The sequence below is a fragment of the Protopterus annectens genome, chromosome 8.part0 (assembly GCF_019279795.1).
Source record: "Protopterus annectens isolate FY-2018-M chromosome 8.part0, PAN1.0, whole genome shotgun sequence".
In the NCBI taxonomy this organism is placed as follows: domain Eukaryota; kingdom Metazoa; phylum Chordata; order Ceratodontiformes; family Protopteridae; genus Protopterus; species Protopterus annectens.
Genome location: NC_056741.1, coordinates 595,758,496 through 595,773,609, shown reverse-complemented (window position 1 = coordinate 595,773,609; position 15,114 = coordinate 595,758,496). Strand labels below are relative to the sequence as shown.

The 15,114-nt window shown below is 44.3% G+C and overlaps 1 protein-coding gene across 1 annotated transcript in view; it reads left to right on the top strand.

The window, feature by feature from the left end:
• HUWE1 (HECT, UBA and WWE domain containing E3 ubiquitin protein ligase 1) overlaps positions 1–15,114 on the top strand; it is a gene marked incomplete in the record, with an annotated part of 5,008,559 nt that overhangs the window by 1,623,721 nt on the left and 3,369,724 nt on the right. The window contains 1 exon segment of the mRNA XM_044079288.1: positions 5,276–5,367. Coding sequence (XP_043935223.1) covers positions 5,276–5,367 — 92 coding nt within the window.

The window sequence follows — 15,114 nt, the reverse complement described above, 5'->3', positions numbered from 1 at the left end:
AGCCAGCAGGGATCCATACTTCGGATTTGGTAATCTCCAGACCCGACGCCAGGCCACTCTCTACTCCCTCTTCTGCCAAAAATAAGCAGAAAACTAAACATACCTCCTCTTCAGAAGTCACACCTAATGGGCAGGCTTTCACTTTTTCTCTCATGCAGGCCTTCAAACTCCGCTACTTCCACCCTGCCTCTTCTGAGCTGTAGGCCTGGCTCTGCTTCTTCCCTCCCTTGCATAGCCTCTCGGGTCAGGGAAGAACAACATGACTCTTCTTTCTCTTCATCGGAGTCCATTTCTTACATTTTTCAGATTGCTTCCATCCAGGAATGTTACCCTCCGGATGAGGAATCTGTGGAGGGGGGACTCTCCCCCGTGGAAATTACTTTTGGTGAGACCATCACCAAGATGGATTACTTTAAATGGGACAGTTCCCAAATGACTGACACCCAAAAAAGGTTCTTTGAACTGCTGCATGTGGCATCACCCTCCCCTTCAGCAGTTCCCCCTGTTCTGCCTGCATATTTGGATGCCTTCAATGTGGCCTCTAAAGCTCCTGATTCCCAGCCTCTGGCCCCTAAGCATCCTGACTGCTTCTATAAAGTACCAGAGGACTACAAATTCTTAGTTCTGCCACCCTTGGTAGACACAGCTGTTATAGCCACCACAGCGGATAAGCAATCTAGACTGCTTCCCTCTGTCTCCCTACTATCCACTGACAAAGACAGTAAGTACATGGATAGGATGGGGAAGAAGGTGTACACTTCTGCTTTGTCTTTCAGAAACATAAATTATCAGACTCACATGACCAAGGATGCATTAGACTTGGTCTCTCAAGCCTGCTCCATGCTGGCTTCCTTGCCTGACAGTCCCAGCAAGACGGACCTCTCATCCAAACTTTCTTTGGCCCAACAGGTAGCCAGACACTCCATAAGTTGCAGATATGATGCTGCAGAAACATCCGCCTGGTCTGCAGCATCTGCTTCAGCCCTCAGGATGTACTCCTGACTAAGACTCCAGAACCTCCCCGGGGACTAAAAGGCTAAAATCCTGGACGCCTGTCTTGACCACAATGTGCTTAGGAAAACAATCCGCTGACGTTTTTAAAAATATTCAAGAAAAAAGCAAAGGACTCCATGACATTGAACACCTGCTGGTGTCGCCCATACCAAAGTATTACAGGAATTACCCTGCTAAAGCCACATTTGTAAGATGTACTCCACAGCTCTCCTCTTCCAGGCTCAGGAGAGGTGCCGGGGCCTGAAGACCTACTAACTCCAGATCCTCTGCTCCACCATAGTGACCCCGACAGCTTTTTCAGGACAGAGGAGGCCCCAGTAATGTGCGACTACCTTGCCTACCTTTCCCATTGTCTCCCCCTTTGGCAGTCCATCACTTCAGACCAGTGGGTCTTAAACATGATCCAAAAAGGGCACTTTCTGTGCTGGAAAGAAGCCACCCAGAGGAGGCATCCCTTCCCTCCCCCCAAAACCAGGCCCATCTCATTCCACAAGTTCTGGCAGGTGGTCTACAGCTAGGCACCATAGAGCCCATTACTCCAGGACAAGAAGGAAAGGGTTTTACTCTAGTCTCTTCATGGTCCCCAAAAAGGATGGCCCCTGGAGACCCATATTAGATCTGTCCTTTCTAAACCTATATCTTCAGGTACCCTCCTTCAAAATGCTGTTCCCCCACCTTGCTGCCTCTCATTCCAGCCAAGGTCTTCATGGTCACCCTAGACCTAAAGGAAGCCTACCTGCACATACCCATCAAGAGTTCCCCTTGACAATTCCTGTGTTTCTCTGGCCCTTCCTCTTATTTCCAATTTATTGCCTTGCTGTTTGGTTTATCCACGGCCCCCAGGGTCTTTACAAAGTGCCTAGCCTCAGCTATTGCATTCTGCAGAACTCAAGGGATGCAAATTTACCCTTATCTGGGCGACATCCTGATTCTGGTAAGTCCAGGGATGCTCTACTAAGACATCTGCATTTCACCATGTCTGTTTTGCACAACCTAGGATTCACCATCAACCTCCCCAAATCCTCTCTGATCCCAAGCCAGGACAAGATTTTCCTCTGCTGCAGAATCGGAACACTCAATGAAGGCCTTTCTACCTCAGGAGAAGGCTCTGTCTTTAACTTCCCACTTCCAGGAAGCTCTACTGTCTCGAAAGGTGACGGCAAGACATTTTCTTCACCTCTTGGGTTTCATGGCAGCGACTATCCCCATGCTACCTCTTGCAAGAATGCACATGCGCAATCTGCAGTGGTTCCTGAAGAACACCTGGTCCCAGCACCTACATCCCCTAGAGCAGGCCATCCTCCCCTCCTTCTCTGTCTGATAACAAGTCAACTGGTGGATCCAGTAAGTGAAACTGAACCCAGGGCTCCCACTACAGCCCCCCACCCCAGCCCAAGTTATGCATGCAGATGCCTCAGATTCAGGTTGGGGAGCAACTCTGGCCTCTTAGAAGATGTGGGAAAAGTGGCATCCCTCTCTTCAGGCCAGACACATCAATATCAGGGAAACGACAGCAGTTTTCTTAGCTCTACACACCTTCAGCCCCCTTCTGATTCCATGGGTGCCCCAGATTGTCTCAGAAAACAGCATGGTGATGTGGTACCTCAACAAGCAGGGAGGAATAAAGGGCTGTCAGCTGTGCAGTCTATCCCTGCTGATATGGGACTTAGCTTCATGGCTCAGCTTAGTCCTGCAGGTGGTCTAGATCCCCTCACAGGACAAACCACCAAAGAGATATCTCGAGCAGAGCCTCTTAGCCTTAACACGAATGGATGCTGAACAGGGATGTGATCTTAGACAGTCCACCGGTGGTGTGCTCCACAAATGGACCTGTTTGCCTCCTGCCAGAAGAGGCAACTGCTGAGCTTCTGCTCAAAGTCCCACTCCCCTCTAGGGAGAGTGGACTCTTTCAGCATCTCTTGGGAAGAGAAGTTTCTTTATGCCTTCTCCCCCATTTTCACTGTTTCAGAAAATCTTTCTGAAAATCCAGAAAGACAAACCAAAAGTCTTCAGTGACTTTCTACTGGCCAAGGGTAGCAGTGGTTCCCTCTACTTTACAAACTAGTCAAGGGCAGTCACTTCAAGTTACCCTGCAAGGTGGACCTACTGTCACAAGACAAGAACTCTCCTACCCCCACAGATACAGATGTTGTCTCTGACTCTGTGGGTGATAAACTTTTGATTCCTTTCAGACACCACTACTCAGAGGACATGCTTGCAGTCCTAAGGGAGGCAATGAAACCTACCACCAGAAAACCTTACCTGGCTAAATGGGAAAGATTTGCAAAATGGTGTCTGCAAAAGGGAGGGGGACCCCAGCTTCTCCGAGGTTCCCCTGGTTCTAAACTAGTGTTAATTGATAAAAAAAATGACCTTTCTTTTTCTTCTGTAAAAGTTCATCTCTCTGCCATATCAGCCTGTTTGCCCCTGGAGTCCCCATTGCTGGCCAGGCTCAGCGTAAAGCTCTTCCTTATAGTGGTTTTACACATGAGACCAGCTAGGAAACCTATCCCTCCGCTTTACTTTAACTACATCTTAGAGTAATTAACCCAACATCCCTTTGAACCTGCTGGCCCTTCCTCCTTACAGATGTTATCTTGGAAGACTGTCCTGGTGGCTATCACTTCAGCCAGAAGTGTCAGAACTGCAGGCTGTAATGGCCTGTCCCCCCTACACGGTCTTCCACAATTAAATGGTTTCCTTGCGAACCTGCCCCTCCTTTATGCCTAAAGTTGTCCGTGATCTCTCTTAACTAATCCATTCATCTGCCCACCTTTTTTCCCTCAACCACTAAGAGTAGAGGATACTGCACTCCCTGGTTGTGCACAGGCAAATTAAATCCTACCTGGCAAGACCAGGGCCATCAGAAAGACTAACCAGCTCTTTGCCTTGCCCAGGGCTCTGGGGTGGAAGGAGACAGTCGCCAAGCAACCCATTGCATGCTGGATCAGGAAGCTATTTGCTTCTGCTACTCTCACCATGGAAAGGAACCCCCAAGGGGAATCTAGGCCCATTCTACTAGAGCTGTGATGACCTCAAGGGCCTTCATGAAAGGCCTAGGCACAGCATCCATTTTGGAATCAGCCACCTGGGCCACTATCCATACCTTCACAAAGCATTACAATTTGGACCAAGCTTCCAGAGTTAGACCAGAATTCGCCTGGGCAATTCTGTAGGATCTTGTGGAACCCTGTGCATCTACCACACCACCCTCTCATCCTCTTAAGCTGTGGTACGCTCCCACACCTTGAGTACTGCAACATAGGAATAGAAGGACGTGCAATAGTTGTGTAAAATCTTACCATAACTATAGATGTCCTTCTCTTCCATGTTGCAGTATTCCTTCCCTCCCAAAGTTACACGTCTGTAAGGGCAATATTCCCTGCCTGCTCGCCTCCTGGTTGTAAGGATTGTGCATGCAGGTGTCGCATTTAAGGCCCCTTGGTTTATGGTCCTACGTGTGATGTCCCACACACACTACAGCCGAGCTGAATCTTTTGTATAGAAGCCAACGTACGAGTCGTCTAAGGGCAGGACATTCCACACCTAGAATACTGCAACATGGAAGAGAAGGACGTCTATGGTTATGGTAAGATTTTAACAAGTGTTCTTACTTTCCCATCCTTAGGCCACGGTGACGGTGGACTCTCTCTGGGGTGGGGAATTTTGAGAACTTCCCAGGGCACCTGGTCTTAGTTCCATAACCAGTCAGCAGGATCTGTTTTGGTTTCCATATTTAGCAACTTGGCATAAATTGCCTGTCTTTTTTGTAGCTTTAATGTCCCTGATATCTGGTTGGTTGATGTGCAACCATCCCCCCTATCTAGATACCCAAATTATTTGATGTCTTGCATTGTCACAGGCTCCCTTTCAACCTTGAAAGGAGGAGCTTTTTTAAAAATTGAAAAGTCCTTACCAGGCATATGAGAGAAATCTTGCATTACAACTTAATGGAAGATTATCTTTGTACTGTTAAAAAATGTATTTGTTTATAGTTAATAGTTTGTGCCTGCTTTTCATAAATGCTACCTTAATTTAATATGGATTCTTGCATTGCATAATTTTTTAATCATTGTTATTTCAAATGTTTTGCTTAAGCTTTGTAGATTTGTGGATCACGCATACATTCAGGTTTCTCAGTAGTGTTGTGCATAGTTTAATTGATTTGCATTTTTTTCACCTTGAGCTATTTCAGTAGCATTTTAGGAGGATGTTGGTAAAAATTTTAAAAACTAAAACTTGTGTTCTCTCTGTTTCTTAGGGGACACTGCATCAAATCTAGGCAGTGCTGTTGATGAACTTATGAGACATCAACCAACTCTGAAGACCGATGCCACTGCTGCTATTATTAAGGTAGGCTGTGTTGTGGATGTTAGTTTACTTTTTTTGTTCTGTTTGAGCCTGCATCCACAGTATGTGAAGTGTATTCATTAAGTTAGTCTTGCATGGAAGAATTGTGTGCATTAGTGTGTCTGGAATGGAGAGTGGGCTGCTGCTGTTGGTTTTCATTTCTTGTGTCCTTTTCTTTGATCAGTATTGTGTAGATGAGCTTTGTAGTTCTTTGTAGAACTTTTAGCTCCTGAGGTGAAATAATGTATGCTTTGGAGAAGTAAATTGCCAGTGAAGTCATTTCCAGGCTCTTATTTGTCATGTGCATGTGATGCACAAGTACTTTATGGGATTTTCCTAGCTAGTGGCAGAGATGTTGAAGCATGCTAAAAATTAGAAAACTGGCACCAGATAAGATGAGGTTGTTTGAGTTCTCCATTATGGGTTTAGCTGTTCAACAGAGCAACCCTTTGCCACTTCATTGTGTTAAGAGCCACTCAAAATGACAAATTCACTTTATATTGGCTCTCCAACAGTTTGTACTGGTGCAGGTTATGTGGTATGGAAATCCATTTTCATTAAAACTAGGACTAACTTGGTTTGGTGTCTTGGCATTTGAAAAGTAGTTTTGTACCTACCATAAATGTAGATGTCGGATAGGTATGCATCTGCAGTTATCACATATGGGTTGTCCTGCCTCGGGCAGCCCTTCGGTCGGCCGGATTCCAAAGTCTGGGTCCGGCGTCGGCTGATGTCGCCCTCTCCCCGACGTCAGAGCACCTGGGGTATGAAAGCGTTAGCCGACGCCATCTTCCTCAATTTTTCTTGCCCCAGATGCCAGGTGCCCTCTAAGGAAGGCTAAATTTGGAGAAATGCAATAAAGTCCAAAAATGCACAGAAAAATATATATGTAGATGTATATTTATATATATATATATATATATATATATATATATATATATATATATATATATATATATATAAAACAAATACACCATAATAGATAACCCCAGCTAGCTACGAGAGGGATAAGTACCCAATAAATACCACAGAGGGGGAGGAGGGAGGGTAAACATGACTGCAGATGCATACCTATCGGATATCTACATTTATGGTAGGTAACAAAACTGTACTATGTCCTTCAAGGATGCATCTGCAGTCATCACATATGGGTAGAATACCATAGCCAATCTGGGGGTGGAGGATCTATGTAAAGGATGATGTAGCTAAAATGCCCTGCAGGACTGCCGTAGCAAAGCCTGCTCTGGATCTGGAATATAAAGGTAAATTGTAATGCTTGGAAAATGTATGCACGGAGCTCCATGTAGCAGCTTCTAAAATGTCCTTGGTGGCCACCCCTCTTAAGGCTGTGGAGGTGGCTGTGGCTCTGGTGGAATGAGGTCTAATGTTAGCTGGCACAGTTTTTCCATGAAAGGAGTAACAAAAACGAGTGCAATTCCCTATCCATTTTGAAATTGTCTGTTTGGAAATTGCTTTTCCTTGTGCACCAGCAGCATATGCTACAAACAGCTGGTCAGTTTTTCTGTAACTTTTTGTTCTTTCCAAGTAGTAGCGCAGCTGTCTGTGTATGTCCAGGGTGTGCAGAAGTTTTTCCCCTTTGTTTTGTGGATTTGGAAAGAAGGTAGGCAGGTGAATAGCTTGGTTTAATGTGACCCTGGATACCACCTTTGGCATAAATGAAGGATTGGTTCTCAATGAGACTCTGTCCTGATGAAAAATAAGAAATGGCTGTACTGCCATGAGGGCCTGTAACTCAGATACTCTTGCTGAGGTTATGGCCAGAAGGAAGGCAGTCTTCCAAGACGGGAACTGTAGTTCTGCAGATGCTGCTGGTTCAAAGGGAGGCAGTGTTAGTTTTTCCAACACAAAGTTAAGGTCCCAAGTAGGCACTGGTGGTTTCCTTGGAGGATTAATGTTTTTAATTCCTCTTAGAAACTGCCTTAGGAGAGGATGAGAGAAGACAGGTGGATCAGTATTGTACTCTGCTGAAATTGCTGAAGCATGAATTTTAATGGAAGAGTAAGACAGGCCATTGTGGAGCATTTCTGCCAAGTATTCCGGGATATGTGCCATGTTCATCACTGTCGCATCTAGGCCCTTTGTGGTGGTCCAAGTGTGAAATCTTTTCCATTTTGCTGAATATGCCTTTCTTGTGGAAAGCCGGCGAGCTTCCATGATGATATCCTTCACTCTCTTGGATAGCTTATCCTGTGGAGGAATCTAGGTATTTTCCAGGCTGTTAGTTGCAAGGTTTTCAGGTTGGAATTCAGAGTTTTGTAATTGTGCTGTGTCAGGAGAAGTGGCCATTGTGGAAGAGGCCATGGTTTCGTGCGTGGCATGCTCCTTAACAGTGGGTACCAGTGCTGTCTTGGCCAGTCCGGAGCTATCAGAATCACTTTTGGCTGCTCTGTCCTGATCTTCAGTAAGACCTTGGTCATTAATGAGAGGTGGAAATGCATACACTGTTAGAGTTCTCCAGCTGAAAGAGAGGGCGTCCACTTTCCATGCTTGTGGGTGGTATGTCCTTGAGCAGAATTTTTTCAGCTGATGATTGTGGGGGGAGGCAGAGAGCGCTATGTCCGGCCTCCCCCATGATTGTGTTATCTGAAGGAAGATGTCTGGGTGCAGCATCCATTCGTGTGCATCCATGATATTTCTGCTTAAGCTGTCCGCCAGTATATTGTCCTGGCACAAACTGGGATTGCAGCTCTATATTTAGTTTCAAAGAAAGTTCCCATAGATTCATTGCCAGTCTGCAAAGAGGGTAGGAATGGGTGCCTCCTTGCTTATGTACCACGTAACTGGTGTTGTCTGTCCTTATTAGGAGGTGGCCTTGATGCAGAAAGAGTTTGAAGGCCTCGATTGCATGCATCACTGCCAGCATTTCCTTTTGGTTTATGTGCATGCGTAGCTCTTTTTGTGACCATAGTCCTTGAATGCATCTGCCCTCCATGTGCGCTCCCCAGCCGTGGTCTGAAGCTTCCGTTGTAATGGTTTGGCTGGCTATTGGTTTGCTGAAGGGCAGACCCCTGTTTGACTGGCTTGCTTGAGCCCACCACAGAAATTCCTTTTGAAGGCATGGAATGAGTGGTATCAAAGTTTCCAAGCTGTGACTGTGCTGAGTCCATAAACTCCTTGGGTACCATTGTAGTTTCCTCATATGCCGCCTTGCTTGTGGAATCAGAAGAATGCAAGAAGCCATGTAACCCAGGGCCTGCAGGATTTTCCTTGCAATCAGCTGAGTTTGTCTTGACAGATTTTTGAAGTATTCCGGTAGTTGACTTTGTTTTTCTTCTGTGAGGAAAGCCATTTGGGTGGTGGTGTCTAGATTCGCACCCAGAAAAGTTATTCTTTGGGATGGAACAAGTCTCGACTTGTGAATGTTGACTGTATATCCCAAGGCCTGAAGTAGTTGGATGGCATAATTCAAGTGTTTTACCAAAGTTTGTTGACTGTCCGCTTGTATAAGGCAGTCGTCCAGATATGGGTATATTTGAATCCCCTGAAGTCTGCAGTGTGCAATTACTGATGCCAGGCATTTCGTGAATACTCTGGGCGCAGTAGATAAGCCAAAGGGCAATGCTGAGAATTGATGATGCTCTGAACCTGCAAGAAATCTGAGGTGTCTTCTGCAACTTTGTCTGATAGGGACATGCAGGTATGCCTCCTTGAGGTCTAGAGTTACCAGCCAAAACCCCTTGCCTAGCATGGGAAGGAGTTGCTGTAGAGTCAGCATTTTGAATTTCGGCACAATGAGTTAAGTATTCAGTGCGGACAAGTCGAGAATAGACCTCCATTACTTTTCTTTTCTTGGCACAAGGAATAGTCTGGAGTAAAATCCTTGGCCTTGTTCTGAGAGAGGAACCTTTTCTGTAGCTTTCATTTGCATTAAGTTGGAGATTTGTTTCAAAGCCTCTGCCCTTTGATTCGGGGGCAGGTCTGGCATGCCTTTTCTTTTTGGTAATGTGTGGAAATGGAACCTGTATCCTTTGTCTATTATTTGTAGTGTCCATTTGTCCCTTGTAATACTGTGCCAATTTTCTGAGACTAAAGAAAGCTTTCCGCCCAAAGGTGCTTCCAATTGAGCCCTGGTTGGCGGTGTCAGAGTAAAGTCATTGAGTCTGTCCTTGTGCAGCAGTTGTAGGTCCTGCACTACCTCTCTGGTTGGGAGGCTTCTATTGACGTCCTGTGTAGGAGCCTCTAGCTTGCTCTCTACCTCTGGCACGCCTGTTCTTGCCTCTCTGAAATCTCTGTCTGGAAAGGACCAATTCTTGGAAGGCCAATTTCTGCTGAATCTTGGTGCTTGGACTTGGAGAAAATCTTTGACTGTTTGTACAGATTTTGCCTTTTCTTCAAATTTCTTTAAGACCTCCTGAGCAGTGGAGCCAAATAACCTTTGCTTTTCCAGTGGAGCATCCAGAAGCTTTGCTTTAACATGGTCTGGCAGAGATTGTTCCTTCAGCCAAGCATGCCTACGTATGATTGCACCTGTCATAGCTGACCTACATGAAGCTTCCAATGCATCATAACCACACTGCAAGAAATGGTTGCTAACCTGTTGGGAGTTATGTACCAGATCCTGAAGTGATTTGCGATCTAGGGGTTCAGGTGAAGACTGTTTTTTATGCAATTCATCTAACAAATACTCTTGGTACTGTATCATATGGAATTGACAATTTAAAGCCCTCATAGAAAGAGTTGCAGAAGTATACACTTTTTTACCCCATCTCTCTAAAGCCCTGGACTCCCTTTCAGAGGGGAGTGGATTTTTAGTAATTGCAGCTACAACCCCTTTAGGGCCCTGGAAATAGTTTCTGGATCAGCAGAGTGGGCCTTGTAAAGGAAAAGATGCGAGTCCAGGGACCCTGTAGTACCTATCTGGTTTGACAGGAGCCGGAGGAAGAGCGTCAGGGATTGTGCTAGACTCAGAGTACACATCATCAATGACATTCAAAACAGGAGGAATAGCCAAAGGTCTATGCTGAGGCAAATGCAAGAAGGTCCTTAATCTCTTCCTGGAATCAGAATTCCTGGCCCTGCCATTGGAAATGCGCTCTCATAGTGTGGTGTCTCCCCGAAGGACAGCTCTTCAGGAAGGGAGGCAGAGGGGATAGATTCCTCCGCATCAGAATCCTCGTAGGCCGAAAAAGCCGCCTCCTGGTAGTCTGAGAGAGCAGAACCATCAGAGGCCTCATCTGAGGAGTGGGGATCAGAGGGCTCAACCCTGGGCCTTTTATCTGGAGGAGGTTGAGAGCCCTTGTCCGGATGAGGCTGTGAGCCCCTAATTAAGGAAATAAGGTCCTCTGCTAAACTTAGGATCTCTGAACCTGTAGTGGTCCCCGAGGTATAATCCTGGGAGGCAAAGCTTTAGAGTGTTTAGCAGCTTTAGCCCTAGAAAATGCCTTTATGGACATGTATGCAGGAGGCCTGGCTGCACCACGTGCTGGTGTAGTTTTGTCTAAAGGAATGGTGTCGGAAGGTTCCAGGACACCAGTTTCTGATGGAGATTCAATAACCGACTCCGTAGGGGCCTCCGGGGCCGAGGTTGTTGGTTGAGGGGTTTCGGTGGTCGGAAGTACCAAGGACTCTGTTTCAGCCGAGACCGAGACACTCGCGGTAGGCCTGGCTGTGGTTTCAGCCGAAACCGCGGCCTGCGTGTGTCGGTCCTTGTCCTTCCGATTCTTTGTTAAATGTGAAGTCGGGGTCTCCGGCATATTATAAGCAAAACTAGCCCCAAAAAATTCCTCGGCAAACTCTGCCTGACGTCTAAGAGTGTGTCGGTTGAAGGAAGCACAGGCTGAACAGGCCGAGACATCGTGGTCTGGGCCTAGGCAGGGGAGGCAGTAAGAGTGGAAATCCTTATGAGGTATTTGTTTCCCACAAGTTAAGCAATTAATTTTATCTGACATCGGCTGAGGCAAGAGAGTGTCCCCAACGGGGTACTTGGCTTTTGAAGTCTTCGGTAGCTGAATTACAGGAGCTGGCCGACCGGCACTTGCGAACTGCTTCTGCTTCGGGCACCACGCGGCATGAAAGATGGAGGAAGATGGCGTCGGCTGGCGCTTTTATACCCCAGGCGCTCTGACGTCAGGGAGAGGGCGACATCAGCCGACGCCGGACCCAGACTTTGGAATCCGGCCGACTGAAGGGCTGCCTGAGGCAGGACAACCCATATGTGATGACTGCAGATGCATCCTTGAACATCTTTACCAAACTAATGCCCCACTCCTTTTTACCCATAATATTTTGAATAAAAGCTTCCTATCCTGGTCTTTTCCTGTACTTTGAAGCAGAAGCATTTAAGAAATGGTTTGTGGTTTCTGTTTGAGAATTTTACAATTGTTTTAATTTTGTTTACTTGTGTACACTGACCTCTGAAGTTTAGGTCTGATCATTCACTTTTTTGTTGACATCCTTGCTGAACTGTCAGTACATAAGACTGTATTGTCCCAGCCGTCTTTTTCTGCATTGTTCTGTTTTGTTTTCTAATTGTGGCTTTTCTTTTGAAGGTCCGTACTGTTAGTGGTGTTGATGTTAGGAATGGCTTCTGGTGTTGGGTTCAGCATTAAGGAATAAATAAGTGAAAAATGAAATAGTTGTCAAAAATTTCAGCCCTAGTGCAGACTTTCTTTATGGCCATTGCTTAAGTGAAGCATTTTATTTACTTGTAATATTTGCAAAGTCTTTTCTATGGCTTCTGTTAAGGATGAAGTAAGTTGTAAATTTTTAATGGAAATGATTTCACTTGGATCCCGGGTGCAGTTTGTAGGGCTGCAACAGTATCTGTGTAGTATAAATATCCTATATACAAACATACCTCTCAGCTGTACAGATTTTCACAGAATGTACACATTTTGGCTCATATTTGGTTTTCTGGCAAATCAGTGGGATGATCGGAGGATTGAAGTCAGCAAATATTAGCATTCTTTTGAGTTTCAGATTTTAAATCCTTGAAAATGTATGTTTAAACAAACCCTGTTACTCTAGCAACTTTCTAACTTAAAGAGCAATATTTAAAACAATTTTTAGTCCTTTGCCCCCCCCCCCCCCCATTTTGTTGGGCTTTGTCCAGTTTTCTTGCACTAAGAGGTTGAGAGGTATGACAAAGACCAAGTGATAACTCAAGAAAATTGCAAAAAACAGCCAGAAAAGCAAAAGGCAAACCAGTAATCCAGCAAAAATGGTGAACAACCACCAGAAAAAGCAACAGCATCTGGAGAAGTTCTGGAAGATACCATGTGAAACAGTATCTTACTTGATATTTTTTATTGTTTTTAAGTGCGAGTTTGCTAATAATCCTGAAGGAACTTTTTTCAGTGCTAGACTTGCTGCTTTTTCTGATGGTACTTCACCATTTTATTGGATTACAACTCAAGAAAATCTTTTCCTAGTCCTCAACCTGAACACAGCAACAAAGTAAGACAATCTTTAGGTCCTCAGTATTAGATTAAAAAAATTAGGAAAATTCTCTACTTATTAACTTGCTGGGTATGTTTAATTTACTGGTCAATATATTTAAATGCATCTTGTCAGTCTAGTTGTTTTATTTTGCTTTATTCCAAGATGTTTGAAATTTTGGTCTGGAGGCCATGGTCAGCTGCATCTTCTAAGATGCTATTGTAAACTTCCACTAGAGGTGGACTTGTGAAAAACTGATGGTCTTTTTGAGTGTACAGCAGTGTGTCTCCTGCATCCACCATCCTCTGCTGCCAGGATGAATAGAGGCATTTCATGAATACCTACCTTTTCAGACAGTTCTTAGATTTTTTTCCAAACCAGCACTTGTTTCAGCTCAAGTCCTAAGAAGGCTGGAGTTGAACCTCTAAGTAGCGATGTGGACTTTGGTCTGTTTGCCTGAAGTTCCTCCCAGCTTCAAGCTTGGTCCTCCTCCCTCTGCCTAAGGTTTCATATCCCAAGAGTCCTGATGACTACAGTCTAATTATGGTCCTTTTTCCTTTTGCAAAAATTCTTGAAAAACTGACCTATGAACAGATGCTTTAATACATTCAGAAGTATGATCTTACAGGTGGGGACAGTATGTATTCCATCCTGAGTAAAGCACTTGAAAAAGCAGATCTGATGCCAATTTTTGTTCTGTCCTCAACTGATGGGTTCAGATCAAATTCTGCTTTTGCAAAAGCTTGTGGAAACTTCAAACTCTCGAGCTTCTCTCTTACTCAGCATGCACTAATTCCAGTTATCTCCAATCTCATTTGCTGCCTCACAGTGAAAGACGTTATAGACTTTCGAACTTAAAGGTTTAGTTAGGTGTTTTTTCTGTTAAATAGTTCTTTACCTTAGACTTTTCCCTAGTTCCTTCTTTTGTTTGCTAGCGTACGCTATAAATTATTATGGTTAGTAATTTTTTTCCCTCTTTACCCTTTTCTGTTTTTCTACTGCTTATCGTTGCTCTCAACTACCTTTGTAGTGAATAAAAATTCTCTCTTCTGTCCTTAAGGACTCACTTGCCAAAAAAAAAAACAATGTAAATCCGACAAAACAGTCTAGTCCAAACTGGCTGTGCTAACTTTTATCCCATAAAAACAGGTAAAATGGTGCTAAAACTGTGAGCGCTTTCAGGATAACCCTTCATCAGACAGTAAAACAGCATTCATGAAGTCTATTTAAACACATTTAAAAACACAACCACCAATCATCTCACTGCCCTCCTTTTCTAAAGTGCTGGTCTTATTCACAGAACATAAATTAGTAGAGGCTCCTTCTTTGAATCAATGTTGAGCAGACTGCCACACAGAAAATGTGGTGTATTTAGCAATGTGTCAACCATGCCCCAGTTACTATGTAGGGAACACCAACTGTAAACTGAAAATTAGAATACAACATCACTTATACAGTATTAGACAAAGATGTACGTAATGCTTTATGTGCGTATGTCTAAGAATCCAACACACACCTTTAAATTTATGATTATAAGTGTTAGTCATATGAATAAAAGGGGGTGGGGGGACATGGTGAATGTCATTGAGTGTAATGAACTACACTGGATTATAGAGCTAGCAGCAAATCATCCACCAGAGTTGAATACATGTATACCTTTAAGACCAGCCCTTAAGAAGAGGGCAGTGAGATGATTGGTGTTTTTTTAAATGTATTTAAATAGACTTCATGAATGCTGTTTTACTGTCTGAAGAGTTATCCCGAAAGACATCACAGATTTATCACCATTTTACCTGTTTTTATGGAATGAAAGTTAGCACAGCCTGTTTGGACTAGACTGTTTTCTTGGAACTACCTTTGTAGGCAATTTTTTCCCCTTCTCTTTTCGTTAAACAAAAAAATCATGTATATCCTTACATTTTTCTTGCTTACTGTTGATTACAGGTGATAGTTCTTTGTGTTGTTGATCTTGTGCTTGAACTTAGTGCAGTTTTTCTAGCATCTGTTTTTTTCAGAATGGTCAGAAAGAGAAAAGCCCAGCAGGCTTTAAAAGATGTAAATGCGGTCAGAAAATTTATTTCGGACTCGCATGCAGTGTTTGTATTTTCTTGGGCCCCTCCACCTTCAAGAAAGCTTTTCTGTCATGCGCCCAACCCGAGGGCCCTGGTTTGAACATAAGAACAAGTTTATTTTAATAGGATTACATCTGATGTTTATCTTTATTCCATTCATCACTGACTGGTTTTCGGTTCCAAGCCTTCGGAACAGAGTCGGCCGTATACCCAAGCTAGTGCCAGCCAGAAACTCTCGAGCTAAGACTTTACCCATAAATCCCCTTCTCCCTTTTACCTC